Here is an 18,161-nt window from a genome sequence, read left to right as displayed (position 1 = left end):
ATAGAAAGCACAACAGTATCACAAATCTGTGGAACAGTGAAGCACGCTTCTCTTTAGCAGTTCACGTTCTCAGAGTTCATCTTCTGTGGTGCTTTCAGTTCCCTGCCTCCATTGTGTTCCCCACTTACTGCAGATGTCCTTCCTTCTCTGGGTCCATGTGTCTTTAATTCTGTGTGAGCTCCTTGCTGTGGTAGGCTGTAAAACTCAAGAATAAAGTTGTCTGCTTTATCCCCGCTGTTTTGCTGAGAGTACCAATGAAAAAGTTTGCCAGATATTTTAAAGACTCTATTCCTCAGCTAATAATGAGTCTCCTAAGCAGCTTTTTCTAATTAAATACTTCTTTTAGTATACCTAATGCTTCGGTCTAAGACCTCCCTATTAATCTGAGGTCAGACTGATCTTGGATCACTTGCTGTCCTTACTCTGCTCTCTTCTTTCCCTTCTTCAGTCCTGTTCTTCAAGAAGTGCCTGAATATCTCCTAACAATTCTGAAACTTACTGTATAGCTTTAAGTTTTCATAGTAGTTTCTCTTTATAGATTGTTCTCATCACTCTCACTGTTTGAGAGGAGGTTTTCTTCAACAATTTCTCTCCAGTTTAAAGCTTGTAATCATTCTGTTGCTGTGGAAATTACTGTGATAATGCAGGTTTAGTGTTCATGACTTCACTGCTGCATTAGATAAGAAGAAAAAGGAGCTGTTGCGGGGGAGAAAGCCCTGAATTAAGCAAGTTGTATACATTTCACACGTATGTCAGGGAAGATAACACATGAAAAGGAATTAGGGTTGTTCAGGCTGCTAGGATTTTCTCTATCTTCTCAGGAAAAAACAAGTCTAAATATTAAAAAAGGAGGAGAGAAAAAGCCCACTGTCAGATCTAGGGACTGTGGTTTGGAACAGCAGTTCCAGTCTGTTGCCTTTCAGGACATCAGTCTTCCATCTTGGGTGATGGCCTTTGTCATTTCTGTTTGGAAACAGGATTTTGGAAACCCTTGTCCATCCTTATCAGAACGAGAGAAGGATGCAGACAGAAGCCCTTATATAGCTACAGAGTGAAGGATAAAAGAATTTCCTACTGGAGATACCCATGGCTAGCTCTCTTGTTTGGGAAGAGAGCTGGATTTGTGTATACAGGAAAATTTTTGTTTATCAGTCTTTGTCTCTTGATCAATTTTAGTAGTAGTCTCTATTCTAGAATTTTAGATGCCTATAAGGAATTAAATAGATTTGATACTTCTGTTGTTTTCTTATCCTCTTTCTTGATTAGTATTTAATATTCCAGAGCTCCTTGGTTCCTTCTTATATGTGGTTGTTTTAGAAAAGGCTAAACTTTCATGTTACTGAAATTGCTAACCACAATGTTCAGCTTGTCCTGTTTCCTTGCTTTTTCTTTAATGCGTGACCCATTATTCTTAACCGCATCTGTTCCTCAGCATTCTTTGCTAGGCAATTCAAAGTGGGAAACATGAACAGCACAGCTATCTGGCTTTGGATCTAAGCATATTGTTCCTGCACATTTTGAAAATAAAAACTTGTATTGCTTTTTGCCCTCACGTTTGTAAATACATGTACAGTTTGTAAATATGTAAATACATATGCGTTCCTCCTTTGATTGATGTGGCTGCCTTTCACATGCACAAGATTTCACAAGTTGCTTGGTGGTCAAGGCAAGGTTTCTAAGGAGGCATTCTGTACATGCACACCAGAGTGTATGGACACTGTTTTTCAATATACATTGTTTTCTTTGACTACTAAATGCAAAACTGGGAACAAGTCCAGAATCTTTACTAGCTAGAATGTATTTCATGCTGATCCCCTCTAAATTGGCATCCTCCATTGCCAAGTTCCAAAGTGAGGGCTGCGATGATGATGAATTTCTCTAATGGGGTTTTTGTTCAGGGCTGCCTGATATCTATATTTTCTGTACTGTAGGATTCAGACAGAAGGTCTCCACTTATAAAAGGGCCCAGTATCTTTCTGGCTGAAATGCCCTTGGGACAGAGGTGCTGATACTTTTGTATTAGATCCTGACATCCTTTTAAAATTTTATATTGTTACAGTATGTTTCTCAGCATACTCAGCTGTGTCATTTCACTATTGAAATTCACAACAGAGATTTTGTTAAGTTGGTGTTCTTGGTGTTATGTCTTGCTGGCTCAGGGCTTACACCAAAATAAGTTCTTAAAATCCTAATGCACAGTAGTAATAACAGAACTGTACCATCAATACTGTTCTGTACAAATCAGTGTATTGTTTTCAAACATATATGAAAAGGAGGTCATGCTCTCTTTTCTGGGCAGCACACGAAGAAATGAGTTGCATGTGGAGTGTGAGCATCTCGCTTGTTAGCAGCTGAATTCCCCTGACACAGAAAGGGAGTTTGCAAAATATTGTCTACTGCCTTGGGGAACAGAGTAAGCTGAGGTAGGGGACTTCATGCAAGAACAACAGAATTTCCAAAGATGAGGGCAAGAATGAGGGAAAGGAGAGAGTGGGAAAGAAGAGAAGAGGGGGAGGTGGGTACTCATTTAGGAGAACAAGGCGACTGTAAATGAAAAAATCCAAGGAGTGGCTTGGTGGAGGCATTGGACCATTGCTGGGTCTTTTCAACACAGCATTGCATTTAAGTCATAGTTACTGAAGAAAAGCAACAGCTGCTACTTCAGTGCATGAGGCAGAGGAACTATTGGAGGGGCAGAAAAATAGTCATAGATACAGAGGGATGCCTTCCAGAGGGACTGTCTTGCACAAGCCACTCCACTTTATGTAACAAAAGCCTGGTGACACAATGCATGGTTTAGTCATAGGAGTGCCCCGGAGTGGACAAATATTGTACATCTGGAAACATTTAAAGAAGTAATTGGTTTCTGGAAAAACGGCAAATTACTCAAGGAAAATGTAGTCCGTCCATTGTGTTAGCTTCTGACTGCATGTCTGCAAGATGTATGATTCTCCTGACTGCCTTAATCATCACTTCTTTGCTTCTTATACCCACCAGTTGTATGTGGGGACAGGTAATACAGTAGTGTCAGGACTGACAAGCAGATATCACTAGGGGCTGTGACATTTTTGCCCCTTCAGAAAAAGGGCCAGTGAACAGGGAGGCAGGGAGGGAAGTGTTCCTCGCTGCTAGCACTCTGCATCCCACCTGGTCGTCCTGTGCTTTGAGGACAAGGACCTGATCCTGTGGGATTTCACGATCTTGGTTAGACATCACCAGGGAAATCCTGTGCCAGCTCGGGCAATGTCTTCCACCGGGGTTCAAAATCTCCAACTGTAACGCAGCCTGCTCCGTTGCCCACTTTCTTCCCGGGCTTCCGTCACAGCAGATTTCCTCTGTTCCTTTGCTACACAAAGAGAGAAATGTTTTGGGGAAGGGGAGAAGGGAGCACAGCCCACTTCCAGCCTTTCCCTCTCCCCGCTGCTGGTGGAGAAGGCTGGCTGGAGCAGAGGCACAGCAAGGCAGGGACCTTACAGAGAGTTATGGTGCCATGCTATCTGTCACTAATACATGATGTTTGATAGCACACACATTTAAAATTATGATGCTACTGTGAGATTGACATGTTGCCCATCAAAGGGAGTATTGCCTGCCCCTGGTGATGTGCTGCCCAGCTGCGTGTTGGTCATAGGTGGAACATAGATACCTCCACAGCTGGAGTTAGCAGTAGGGCAATAATTCAGGACCTGGTCTGGCTTGTGGCAGAATCTGCAGTGTCTCTAAAGAGTGACTGCCCGAAATGGAGAACTGCAGGCCAGGACAAGAGGTCATATTTGGCATCAAAGTGTCAGAGGTTAGCACTGAGCCCCGTGTCTTTTTGGTCATTAGTGTGCTAGCATGTTCTAACTGCTGCCTCCTGCAGAAGCTTTTCGGACGATAATTGCTGTGGTTGTTTGTCATTACAGAAGTAACGCTGAAGGTCCATGTAAGCGATGCCAGCACACATCAGCCAGTAACTGAAGCCTTCATTGAGATTTTTACCAACCAGATCTCCATTGCATCTGGAACCTCAGGAGCAGATGGCACTGCCTTCCTCAAGTTTCAGTATAAGTTGGGCAATCAACTGATAGTGACTGCTAGTAAACATGCATATGTGCCAAATTCTGCACCATGGAAACCTGTAAGATTGCCTGGTAAGAGATCTTTATTTTTGTTCTGAGGTAAGATTTTGCATCTAAAGGAAGTTACACAGTTTTGTATGATGTGTTTTAATGCTTGCGATCCTGGGTGGGAGGAAGAACATCTGTGCGTTTCAAAAAAAGCAAGGTTTCTTTCTCAGTTAAACTGTGGCATCAGGGCTGTGCAGAGATTCGCTCTCCTCCTGGCTGTCCTTGATAAAGTGCTACGTCAGTTTTCAAACAACTGTTGGTGCTCTTACAGCTCCACAGAAAATACAAATCTATTCCAGATCTTTTTCTTTATGGGAACTCTGTTTCCAAGTGCTTTGTTTCAGCAGCTGTGATGTACTCATTCGTTTCTCTCCCAGGGTGTAGCAACAACTGTTGCACCGTAGGCTGTAGTGTACAAAAAGAGTCCTGGCCTTTCAGTTCTTCGCTGTGTCCATAGGACGGTTTTAATCTGCAGTTATGTTATCCAGATGTAAGGATTTTTTTCTAAATTAATTAGCGTGGTTTGTTTCTTCCGCAGGCAAAAAAATATAACAATAATACTTGCATGTTAGTTTTTATCAGAATGCCTCAAAATTTTATGGGAAGTGGGAGACTTTACATTAGCTGTACAGGAGGGGAAACTGAGTCACACAGACTATTTCTGTACTGCTAAATAGAACAGATTGAGGGTGGCTTTCAGACCTTGAGACATAACATCTAGGTGAAGGTCACATCCCCGGTTTTCATCTGCCTTTCCTCTAATCCCCAGCCACAATTAGGGTCCGAGTAATTTGGGAATGGTCCCAGGCTTGTATTATACCCAAATCACACCTAAATATCACCTCAGATTTGATAATTAGCCCAGGCTAAAGCCATGCCAGGTTTTAAGTGCACTAATATTTAAATAGTCTAAATGATCACAGGGCAGTGTTCAATCCCATGCCTTGGCTCCATTTTATTTATTAATATCAGCATAGCCAGAGGGACTGTGTGACTCGCTGCAAGGTCAAGCAGCAAATGTATTTTCAGATGGGGAAAGGAACTTGAATCTCTTCAAACCCAGAATTATGCTTTAGGTATTTCAACATGCTGTTTACTTATCTGAAACAAGTGAATGCAGATAAGATAGAGTGACTTCTTCCACATTTCCTCTACTGTATTCTGCCATGTTTTCCAGCTACTTAATGGAGCTATAGTGAAGACTAAGCCAGGCTTTTAGGTGCGTAGTGAAAGAATAAGAAGCCACTGAAATGAGTTGCAGCAAGGAGAGTTTCAAATAAATAAAAGGGAACAATTCTTTACAGCAGCAGTAGTCAAAGATTGGAACAGGTTGCCCAGAAAGGTTGTAAAATCTCCATCTTTAAAGATATTCAAAACTCAACTGGATACCCTCCCTGCTTGGTTGAAGCAGGTGACCTCCAGAGATCCCTTCCAACCATAATTGTTCTGTGACTCTGTTTAGAAATTTCCTTGATGTTTTTTTCTGTTTATATAAGATGAGGTGCAGCTTCCTCAGCATACTTCATGTACTTCCTTAAGACACAATCATACATGATTAAAGCATGCAATACCCTTTTCTTGCCTGAACCTTTTCTTGCCTTGTGTCTCATGTCTTTCTGACTCATACCCTAGATCTTTTGAATGTGACCTACTCTTCCATGGCCTGGAGTGTGTTTGGTTAGGTTTTTTGCTTGTTGCTTTTTCTTAAATATTGATTTTGAGGAAAGGGAATCAAACATGGCATTATTGTTTTCGTTAAGTCATTGAAGTTTAAAGAGCAGTAATTGTATACCGTTTCCACAAAGTCTTTCTTGCCACGGCTGAAATGTGAGCTTAACTCAGAAAATAGATTCCTTTCACCTCTGATCTTCCCCCATTGAAACTGGTAGATAGTTTGCCATTGATTTAATTGGGAGTAGAATCCTTTCTTTTGCTTTCTGTACTTTGAACTTAATCCCTTCTTTGATTAAAGAAACAACAAGTTACAACTTGATACACCCCATGTAGATTTAATAGGGTTGTTCTTTGAATTACTCCTTAAAAGGGACGTGACATAAAAGTTCAGGCCCAAGATACTTAGGCTGTTATTTTTTGTATTGACTAAGATGCCTATACTCCTTAAAAAAACTTTACAAGACCTGTTCGTATTTAAATGCCCGGTATTTAAATGCCTATCATGCTTGTAACCAGCACAATATAGAAGTTTTGAAAACCGTGGAAGTTTTGTTGTTGTTGTTATTTTTAATCCAGGTTGAATGATGGGGAACAGGCAGCATATTTAAATCTCGATTCTGCAGTGCGCAGTCTAGGCACAGGCATACAGTGGGATCCTCATTTCCCAAAAATGCCTTTTAACAGGACTAGTAGTTGTCACCCGACAGAGCAGATACATCATTCTGAGCAGTGTTCCACCCACAGCAGTGGTTTAAGCTAATGTGCTGTCCTGTGTGCTGTGGTAAATGAACTAAGGACACATTTACTTCAAATGTGGAAATGATAACCATGAGCAGGGAGTAGGTTTGAGACCTGTAGGGTGGTAATGTTTAAAGTGCCATAACAGGACTTTGCCAAAGGATCAGGATTCTTCCATCACAGTCAATATGCATTAGTTACAATCTTACACTGAACAGCTGTGCAGCCACTGAACTCGTGATATTATCATTAATAGCTTTAAGGAGTAAGCATCGAGGGTTTTCTGTTCTCATAATTCAGCAGAAATGAACTTTTCTTACATTAACCAAAATAATTACTAGCTCCTTACCACTTAAGCAGGAGGACTATTTATTTACATAGTGATAAATGGTAGGAGGAAAAGATTAAGATCTCTTTCGCCATTAAACTATTTATCAGCAGAGCCATGACTCCACTTATTAACAGTTCATTAATTTAACATCACTTGAGTTGTTGAAGTGTTCATGATGGAAGATATGCTCATCTATCTGCTCATAGCTACACATAGATTTTTCTTTGTAAATAATTTAGAAGAAAAAAATTTCTGACTGGTAGTCCATATTTAAGAGGATGTTTTTGGAGCAGTGTGTGCAATGAAGAGAGGGAAGTTGCTGAGGCAGCACAGTTCAGACTAGCTGGTAGGGTCAGTCAAAGCAAACCATGGTATTCACTGTGGTGAAATGTAGTTCTAGGAGCAGAGGATGCTTGTGGGAGAGGAGAGCTCATCTGGAAAGCAGTGACTCTGCAGAAGACGTGAGTCATGGTAGATGAATGGTTGACTATAACCTCCCAATGCAGCACTGCAAGGAAACAGAATAATCCAATCCTTGGCTGTAAAATACGGTAAAGGCTGAGAAGGTGGAGTATAGTATTTCAGAACTTGTCCTTGGTGCGGCCACTCAGGGAAATGTGTATCCAGTTCTGGATCCACGCTTCAAATAAAAATGTTTAAAACTGCAGGGTTATATCAGGAGTGATTAAAAGATTGGAAAATACGGCTTACAGGGAAAGACTTGGAAGTGCTTAATTTATTTTGTTCACCAGAGAGAAAGTTCATGGGGTAATTTGATCGTAGTCCATCAGTACCCGCATAGAGAACAGGAAACGGGTAAGAGAGGATTCTTCTGTCTAGCAGACTTGTATAAGAAGAAGATCAAATGGCTGGAAGTCTAACCTCAATAAATTTTGATAAGTAAAAAGACACACAGTTTAACTGCCCTCATAATTATTTACTAGAACATTGATGTTGCGGTGTGTTCTTCACCACTGGACACCTTTACAAGAAAATTGGATAGTTTTTCTACAACATGTTCTCTAGTTTAAGCACAGCTATTGTGCATCTGGATCTGAAGCAGTAATTAATTCAGGGAAGGCTGTAGTTATACAGGAGTAAGACTGGATCATCACAGTCATCCTTTTGGCCTTAAAAACTATGACTTTCTGCCTTTGTCATGCTGAGACAAGATTGTGTAGAAAAGCCCAAGGGAAGTTTAAAGGTTATATATGCATTATAGTCTGGCATATATGGAAGAAGATGTTGGCATGGTTTATTCTATTGAGCTCCCCAGGGTGTCTAAATTATATTAGCTTTCTTCATACAAATTAAGTTATTGGAGTAAAGACAAACAAATTTTGTAATTGTGTGGCCTTAGTGCTACTTACACTAGGCTTTCTTACTTATGTTGCCTGATGTGTAGATCTGTTTCACATGTAGAGCATTGGAAAGAAAATTCGCAGCTGTACTTGCAATAACATGATTTTTTATTCTATTTTTTTTAATGTTCATGTATGGTGTTAAGACCAGCTTTTAGATGGTGGTTCTTGTCAGTGTGTTTCTTCTAGTTTCTTCTTCTTTCTCCTGTATTTCTCCCAAACACATTTCTGATCTTTAAAAAGAGAATATATTTCTTAAAACAGAAATAGTGTACAGTCTCCCTGTTCATAGCTAACATCTATATGGTCTCTTGGATTAAGTAATACATATTAATTTAGAGGAAATTTATGAAGCTCCAGAAAATCAGAAGAGCTTGCAGTGTTCTTTTATTAATCGGTTCTGGAAATGTCTTCCTCAGCTTGTGGTCACTTCAGAATGGGATGAGTACTTTCCACGTGCAAATGTGGGATGCTGCCCAGTTACCAAAAATTACTAGTCTGCATTAATCTCCTCCTCTCCTATCTTTGAAAGCCATGCATGGACTGCAGGCAGGTCTACTTCTTACTGTTTTCATAGGTGCGGGAGTCAAGTGTGCTCGGTGGCTAATTCCATACATATTTCTGGTCTTCTGGGTCTGAAGAACTTGGCATGAGATTATATCATGTTGTTCACTCTCCAAAGGTGTGTGTGCATACAGACACAGCCCCCTGTAAGGAATGTTAGTACCCGGTGGTGAAGGAGGTCCTTGCAGGCAGATTTCTTGCAGCAAATACCATTTATCTGTCCCTTTTCGCACCACTGGTAGAATGACAGTAGTTCTGCTATATATAGCACTTCTGTAGTGTAGGTGGTGACTCAGTAAGGACATACTGTATTTTAAAGCAGATTATTCAGACTTATTCATCATACTTTGCCTTTCTGTATGACTTTTTATGTAAGCGTCTCACAGTATTTAAAAGTTAAGTTTCATTAAAATCTTCCTGAGGTAAGAAGTATAGCTGTTTCACAGACAAATAATTCAGTCAGACTGAGTTAGTGTTTCACTCCTCTTTATGTAATGATAAGTCTTTCTGTGGAGCTGGGAATTATAACCCGAAACCCTGCTTTACGCTGCACTCTTCTGTACTTTGAGCTACCGTGCATGACTTGCAGGAGTCAAAGCATAGAACATGTTGTTTAGTTCAATAATAATTACCTTGGCAATTTAATTATTTGGTTTAGAAAATGCACGTGGTTTCTGTCATGTATACAATATGATTTTAATAGTTTGGGTGGCCTGCTTTTGCAAAAATGTAGAAGAAAGCAAGTGCTGTTATTGTTGGATTATGTTTATAAGAATCCAAATATATCCCACTTAAACCACTTCTCTCCCGCAGTGTTCTCTTCACTGAGTCTCGGCCTTCTTCCTGAACGCTCAGCTACTCTAATGGTCTATGACGATGTAGTCCAGATAGTCTCAGGATTTCAAGGTACGCTGGTTTTTGGAAGTTGGAATTGAAATTTGAGTGACACTAAACAAAAAGCCTGACAGCCTGATAGTTTCTGAACTCTATCCCATGGGTGAGACTGGTATCTTGTGGGGAGTTCTCCTCAGTTCCCCGAGGAATGCTCCTCTGTGGGATGGTTTTACCAAATTGATTAATAGCTAAGTTCATCCCTAACTGCTGTGACTAGGGAATTTGAGTTACTTGGTAATAAACAAGTTTGGACTTCAGTGTGCCATTTGAGAGCTAGAGATTAAATTTCTTTCGCTATCTGTTGGATGTTTTTTCGTCTAGCCTCATTTAACCATCCTTGCAGTAAACTTTTTCTGATGTTCTTATTGTCGAAGAATTTTCTCTGTTTTTATTTTGTTTCTTGCTTCCTACTGTGGATGCCTTAGAAATTTAGGGCATAGAAAAATTGAAAATTTCTCATATCTGCATTGTTGTATACCCTATATAAACTTACTTTTCTTAAGTACTTCCTGTGGGCCCTGTATCAGACTGCCTGCAAACCCACATGCTACAGGATGAAACCCCCTGTATTAGAAGAATAAAGTTTGAATCACCTTTTCATAAGATCAAACACAGAAGTTAAAGCAACTGTAGTATCAGTCAGATGAACACTGTTTTCTGAATTGCACAGTAAAGAATAAAATGTTCATCTGACCTAGGGATCGGACCTATCTTAGCCCAATTGATGCGATAGCTGAGGTAAGTCTGTTAACAAAAGAACCGAAGTTTTTAAAGATACCTTGACGAGCCAAAACAAGGGGACGTCCTTCCTGTGAGCACTCTTATTGTGCATAAACTGTGTCTTATTCACATGTATTATGATTACGATCATTTTAAACTCTACCAGATAGTTAATAAACAGGGGAATACTACCTTCAATAATATTCCAAGATAACCTTGTTTTATCTGAGGGAATATAATACAATTATGTCTTCCTGACATCTTTTTTACGGTTAGAAACCATCCAGACACAATAGGCTTTTCATTAATGATAGCACTGGATACGACTGGAACTGAAAAAGCACTAAACAAATTAGGTAGCTGACAGAATGCTCAGAAGGAGCTGGAGAACAGCACAGCTGCCGTATGTATATTCTGCAATTTGAGAGCTGACATTATCTAATGGGGCAAATTAGATGGACAGTGAACTGTGTTAAACCACAAGGGATTCCATGAGACAAAACATGAAATGTTGTTTACCAACAGTATTCTACTAGCATGGTGTATTAAATACTCTTATTTTTATGCAAATGTGCTAATATTATGCAATTAACTTAAAAAGAACAATCTTCTCATGTTTACAGCTTCCATCAAAAAACGGGGGATGTTAAAGGGCTAGAGGGACATGTAACAGCCGAGTGACACTCATAAATATTTTCCACAAAATCTTGCTCCCTTCAGTGAATTGATCTAAGGTGTTCCCAATATGTTTAAATTAGAATAATATAACTGGTTCTGCTAGTATGGCAAAGAAAGAGGTTAACGGAAGAAAGTGGTACCCGGAGTATTCAGAGGGTTGGAATTTGAACTCTCAGTCTTGCCCAGTAAAAACTATTTTATGGGACCAGCCCACACTCCTTTTCTTGGAAATTCTCTTGTGATGAAACCTAAATGAAAGACAGCCTAGACATTGTACCAGCATTTGAATGGAGCCTCTCCAGTCTCAATCCAAAATCCTTGTGACCTAGTTTTTCTCTGTTACTTCTCCGATTTATTTCCCAGTAACTTTGCACTGCTTCAAAAGAGCTGATGGGGAGTTACCCTTAGTGCAAAAACGAGAGGAAAACAGAACTCATTATACCAGGAACAGACTGGGAACACTGGTGTTTGAAGCACCAGTCAAAGGGAAGCTGGCTGCATCAACTTGTCTGAGTTGATGCAGCCAGCTTCATTTTCATGATGGCGTTACAATCCGCTGCTCTGTCAGTAATTGTGAGGGATGGACTTGCCAGCCACTGGGTCATTTAAGTTATTTAATACTGGCACAGTGATGAGCTGAACTTCAGCATTCAGTGAATGGGAACTGTATGGGTACCCTCTATCTCCCTCTGACATATGAGCAATCAGAGCATGAATTGATGATACTTCAGATGTTACTTCACATAGATTGAAGCTCAGATGCCGGTGTGGTGCCACGTGTCACGCATCCAGCATGACAAGAGGTGCCTTACAGGGACTCCTTGAGATGGTTACATCTTCAGGTGTGCGCTGGCAAACTGGAGCTGACAGCATTTGCATCATGGCCAGTGTGTTGACAAGAGGATGTTTCAAGAAGATAAGATCAGTGCTCAGCAGTCCTTTACCTCTTGGCACTTGCCAGGCGGAAGGAGCTCACATGCCAGTTTTATACTTGAATGTGTTTGCGTTTTGTTTGGGTTTTATAAGTCAAACTGGATATCTTCAGTAATAGAAGCAATAATAATAATACACTCCCAGTGATAAGTGTTGACTTGTTGAAAAATACTCTTAAGAGTCTGGTCAGCACAAGTCTTTCTCTTCATTTTACCAATTCTAGTTCCCTCAATAAGTCTATTCCCAAACATATGCCCCAAAATCCTCTGTGACCTCTACTAAAGGAGTACATTGGATTATCTTCTAGGAAGGTGGTGAGAGAAGGTGAAAGCCTTGGTGGCTGCTTCCCTCACAAGCCTTTTGCTGGTAGCTCCTAGTCTTTTACCCCTTTGAAGTCTCTTGCCGGGTTTGGGGAGACCCAGCTGAGGGGAGAGTCAGGGTGAGTGGCAGGTTTCAGGTGAATATCAATATCAAGGAGTTTGTTAATCTAGGGTGTGAATTAACTACTCTGCACTGATTTATTGTATGTATATGCACTATCTACAGAGGAAGCTGTTTCTTCCACCTTAAAATTTGCATCCAAGTTGATTGCTGTGCAGGTTTCCTGCCAGGTTTGGGGCTCAGCCATAGGAACGCTTTGTGTTGCCTGTAGGATTCAAGAAACTGAGGTTGGCTTTATGAGTCCTCCCTATCTAGTTAAAATTTGGCAGCTCGTGGCTCTCCCAGTGCTACAAACCAACCATTTTTTAATAGAAAACTCCAGAGCCTCCACATAAACTACTGTGTTACAGACTCAACAACAGTTACTTTGTTTTTAATTCTTAATTAGCTCAGCTCTTCGGAAATACAATACCGGTTCTTGGTAACTTGAATAATTCATCTTAAGCAGAGGTTTAGACAGCAGAAAACCTGACAATTTTACATTGAACTATTAGTGATAATCTTAATGCAGGTTTCTTTGTTGTGGATTTTTTCTGGTTTGTTACTGTGGATGCTTATCCCTACGGGCCATAGGAGCCCGCTCAGCAGTGCATTCAGAGGTTCCCGAGTGCTTGAGCAGATCTGTCCCTGAGGTACAGCAAACTACTACGGTATTGCAGAGCACTTGGGAGATAAGTCTTCCCCGAGTTCATTGCAGTCAATTTATTTAGTCTTTCATGTTGTTTCCATTTAAGCCTAGAAACTGGGTAAGGGAGATTTCTTCCTGCTTCACACGGGTGTTGTTTAATGACTATCTTAAACACTTAAGGATACTGCCAGTCTTGAGAGCCTGCTGCAAATACTTAAATGTTTCAGAAATTAAAAAAGAAAAATTGTTTTATAGCTTTTTCTTGCAGAATTACCAAAGAAATGACAGCTAGACAATGATCAGCTCTTTGGAGATGCTTACCCGCCTACATAGCAATTTTTGTTGGCCAATACAAAGTCTGTTCTGTAGAATTTTATGTTTTCACATAGCTAGAGCTCCTGCTAGAAAATAATGCAAGAAAAGATTCCAGTTTCCTGGCTAATGACGTTGGCAGTTACAAAGCTTAGGAGTTGTGAGTCAAGCTCTTTAATCTTTCTCGCAGTGAACTTACATGTAACCTAAAAGCGCTGCCAGAGACTAATAGGGGAAAAGAAGCAAAACTGTTTTGAGTTGACATCTTTGAACCGCATAGTCAAATCTGAATTAAGAAAAAAAACTGCTTGCCTCTTGATTTTGTGCTGTGTGGGGAGTGTTCTGTGAGTGCTCAAAATGAGCTCTGGAGAATACAATAGCTTTTGATTTAAAAATTAATTTGCATGTTGCACACACAAATTTGCAGATGGAGTCTTGCTGTGTGTTGCTAAACAGTATTAATAGCAAGCATCCATTGAAAAAACCCATTATAAACTGGGATTTAAATGAGACATGAAATGCAATAGTACATGACACAGTCTTAAATCACGTTGCAGCAAAGACCCTTCAATTAACACCTAGTGATCTTGAAAAAACCACTAAAACTGTACAAGACAGAGGAAAAGAGAGAAATCTTACATGCCAAGTAATCTGGTTCTGTTTAGATGTGTTCTTTGCGTGGGAAAATATGGAAACTCTTCTCACCCAGGCTTTGTCAAGTGAATCTTTTTATCCAGTGGTTTAAATAAAAAGTGACTATTCTCATTACTAGTGATAGTTAATGTGGCCAAAGCTTTGTAAAAATTAAATACAGAAATTACACAAGTTAATTGGGACTACAGGTAGAATTGTGGTCTCTTAGAAAATCACTTTAAAGAGTGTAAGCGAAATTTATCTTGCTATTTCAAGAAAAATAAAATTTAAACAAAAACGGTGAAATGGATGCTTTTCTACACTTTCACATGCCCTACCTCTGAACTCGCTTTTAGTTTCAATTATATTCTCTATAAGAAGCATCTAATGAAATTTGAGGTGATCCTGGGAAATAACGTCGTCAGAAAAGCTTCTGACTAGATGCTTTCACAATTTTGCTCAGTGATACTTGTGGAAAAATAATAGCAACTGCAAAATAAATGTAAAAATACTGGGTTTCATCCTCTTTTGTAATAGCCTTCTGATGTCTCTGTCCTTCTCAAGCTATTTCAATTTATAATGAAAAAAACCTGTAAATGTGCTTCCATAAATATGAACACCTAAATATGCTGCCCACCTTGGATATAAAGTCACTTTTAATTTTTTTAGGTGCACGGACTCAGCCACAAGTTCACTTTCAGAGAAGATCTGTGAAATTACCAGAGAACACTAGCTACAGCGATTTGACAGCATATTTAACTGCAGCCAGTTCACCCTGGGAAGTGGACAGTTTTCCTTATTTGCAGGGATTAGATGGAAATGGAACAGGTAACCCACTACTTTGGTTTTGCTCTGATTTCATTTTGCTCCAGGGATCAACTTTTGACCATATCATTTTTTCCATTCCCTGTTCCAGCAAACATTCTTTAAAATTTGGATGACATGATAGGTTCAACTGCCCTACCAAAATGCTGTTCCAATAAGCAAGAGAGTAAGGTTTGCTATCCCTTAAATGGGGCCACTAAATACCAAAGACAAAGACTCCTTGGCCTGGGGAGATCAGAAGAGTTTGCTGCACTTGTAGTTTAGAGTTAAGTCTCCAAATGTGTTGCATGTGCACATACAAAAATGGAGACTGATGTGAAGGGACAAAAGCAAATTTAACTTGAGGATGCTATAAATTCTTGTTCAATTTTTTTCTAAAAATAAATAAAATGCCTATACATCAAGGACTTAATACTCTGTTGTTTCAGCTAAGAGTTGTTTCAGTGGCTTTGTTAATCCTGTTGAATCTAGCTTAAGCCAAAAACGTGCAAATTCATTTAGCACCAAAGGGAAAACAATGAAAATTCATAGTAGAAACATAACCACTGTTAAATTCAAAGCTGTAATACGTTTTTATGACTACAACTGCCTGTTACTCTTCTTCCACTTCTCATTTAGTCTTGATTGAAATAATTGGTGTTGTGTAGGCTACAGAAAAATAGAAGAATTGGGCACAGAAGTCTTCAAATTCTTAAAATGCTGCTGTGAAAAGGAGAATAATGTTTTCTCCGTGTCCGTATTGGGTTAGAAAGCAAGCAGTGGCCTTTGCAGTGCAACAAGAGAGATTCAGACTAGTGATTAGGAAAACCTTGCTATGGTGAGGATAGTTTAAGCTGTAGAATCAATTGCTTGAGGGTGTTGGACAGAGTTAGACAATCACTGGTGAGGGTGGCACAGGCGTAGCTGAGCTTGCTTTGAAGCAGGCTAAATAACTCCTTGAGGTTGCTCCCTGCTGTTTCTTAGGATGCATTTACTTGTGATGCGTTGATTTAGGTGACTTTGAATTCATGTGTTTAAACAGTATGTACTGAGCTTGCTAGCTTTTCCTTAAAAAAAAGAAAAGGGGTGGGGGGGCCAAAATAAACTTCCCCTTCCCTTTGTACAAATCTGAATATCTCCTTTTCTATTACAATTTAGAAATGTGTCTGCTACCTTACTCCAATCCTTCTGTCTGCTCCAGTCCGACCTCATTCTATATCTCTGTCATTTCCCTATTCTTATCTTCAACCTTCAGTTTTCTCGGGCTCTTCATACTCAGACATGATCAAATATCTCTTATCTTTTTTAAAATGAAGGAATGCACTTGATCTCATTCATCTGTCTACTTCCTCATCTCTTTTCTTTTTATCTCTAAACCCACTGAACAAACTGTTGACAATGTGTGTGGGATTCCTCTCCCAAATCTTTCCTTAGTACTCTGCAACCCAACTTCCCACCCTTGCATTTATTTAGTGAAAACAGGTCTTGCCAAGATTTCAGATGATCGCCTGTCATGGAAACTACACAACCAGGACATCATCTTTCTCCTGTTTTACCTCCTAGCCTCCTACAAAACAGATGAACACACCCTTGGTCTTTTTAGTATTCTGTATGCTTGCATGACGGGAACTTTTCTACTTGAGCATGGAAACCCTGGATTTGACTTTTATTAGCCTTCAAGTAAAAGCATGTCACAAAAGACCAAAATGACCGGCAAAGAAATGGCATTTAAGAGGCTGAGAAGAGCCTTGTTTTCTGAATACTGTAGTATTAAGTACGGTATAATACAGACTACAAATACTATATATTTGTCTATGCACTATAGTATAGGTGAAATTTTCAATAGAAGTTTCTCCTGCTGTGGAAACATTAAACTTTAAAATCCTAAAGTTGGATTGTCTTCCTTCATCTCCAAGCGACTTGGTTAAGATTTCACCTGAAAAACTTTTGAAGGAATAAGAAATGACATCACCACCTGCTGGGGATTTTTTGGATATTTCTGTTCTCAAGAGAAAAAGAAAAATATGTAAAAATTTTAGAATTCTGAGAAAACTTAGCATTAATTTGCATGGGAAATTTTGGAGTGTTCCTGAACACTGCCCCTTCTCCCCTTTCTCCCACCTCTCTTCCCCCCCAGTTACATTTCAGTTCTTTCACAGTTTATTTACATGTCTGTAGAGTTTTGGAGAGGTCCTCCCATTTGTTTCAATCAGCTCAGTTCGCTGGCTAGTATTTATCCAAAGTGACTTTACAGTTGTTTTAACTAAAACCTATTCTCTGTGAGTTTAACAGTTTTCACAAAATCCCAGCTGGGTGTTGAAGTAGTGATACGGAGCAGTGAAAATTCATTGCATGAATCAGCATGTTCCAAACATAAAAATTCAAAGAATTTAGCTGCAAGTAGTGACAAGCCTGTATAGTGTTAGCTTATTGTTTGTATCAATCACCAGTTGGAGAGCAGTAGGATGGTTTCACAAAATCTTGTCCTTTAAACCAAACTAAGCAAAACTTTCCATCGTCTGCAGTAATGGACCAAGCTGGCTAATAACCATTACTCCTGCTGGTTTTGTAGGCTGTTTGTTTCTTTATGAAGAGTCAAGTCTAAGTCACAGTGGATTTTCCTCTGATTGTTTTTACAGCTCTTCACAGGTCACCAGATGTCAAAAATGACAAGAAATAAATGAAAGCTGACATTTATTGAAGTCCATTCCCATTTAATCTGTGTGTGTGCTTATCAGTTTTATAGCATGTGAGAGTTTCATAAGCATTGATTTTAATTTACATTCACAACAGAAAAGAGAAAAATTTATCTTTTTAATGAACATTTACATACTGTGCAAGATGGCAAACTGAAGGATTATTTCTTCTTGCCAGAGGTCAGTGGATTTCAGAAATTTCTTCATCTTCTAATATAACTTGTTCAGCCCAGTACTGAGCAAAGCGTCAGTGTGTCTTAAGTAGAAAAGATGCAAACAGTGTTTCACCATGAGAATGCTTTTTCTGGGGCTGAAAACTCATTTTTACAGATATTAGGCAGATATGCTTTATCAAGACAGTAATGAAAGAAAAATTCAAAACTTCCAATACCTAAAAATAAGTAAAATATAAAACATAATTTAATCTTAGATATTAATCTAAACGTTTCTAAAATCTGAAGTTATACCTTTTGTCATTAGGAATTTGTATATGCCAGAACATGGTCAGGTTCTGATACTTAGCTACAAGAATTCATTTCTCTGATACCAGCCTGAGAAACTTAGTGGCCCCAGTCCAGTGACCTGGGGACAAGCATCAATCTGATGGAAGTTATAGGTGCATGGCAGAGGCAGTGGACTGAACGA

The 18,161-nt window shown here is 39.4% G+C and overlaps 1 protein-coding gene across 1 annotated transcript in view; it reads left to right on the top strand.

The window, feature by feature from the left end:
* The window catches only part of FAM171A1 (family with sequence similarity 171, member A1), a 53,382-nt gene that overhangs the window by 13,131 nt on the left and 22,090 nt on the right, over positions 1-18,161 (top strand). The window contains exons 4-6 of the mRNA XM_009330598.1: positions 3,906-4,133; positions 9,591-9,683; positions 14,686-14,844. Of these exons, the coding sequence (XP_009328873.1) occupies positions 3,906-4,133; positions 9,591-9,683; positions 14,686-14,844 (480 nt within the window). The remainder of the gene's footprint in view (positions 1-3,905; positions 4,134-9,590; positions 9,684-14,685; positions 14,845-18,161) is intronic.

Source organism: Pygoscelis adeliae, unplaced genomic scaffold (genome assembly GCF_000699105.1).
Source record: "Pygoscelis adeliae isolate BGI_AS28 unplaced genomic scaffold, ASM69910v1 Scaffold27, whole genome shotgun sequence".
Taxonomy (NCBI): domain Eukaryota; kingdom Metazoa; phylum Chordata; class Aves; order Sphenisciformes; family Spheniscidae; genus Pygoscelis; species Pygoscelis adeliae.
This window is presented reverse-complemented; position numbering and strand designations above follow the sequence as displayed.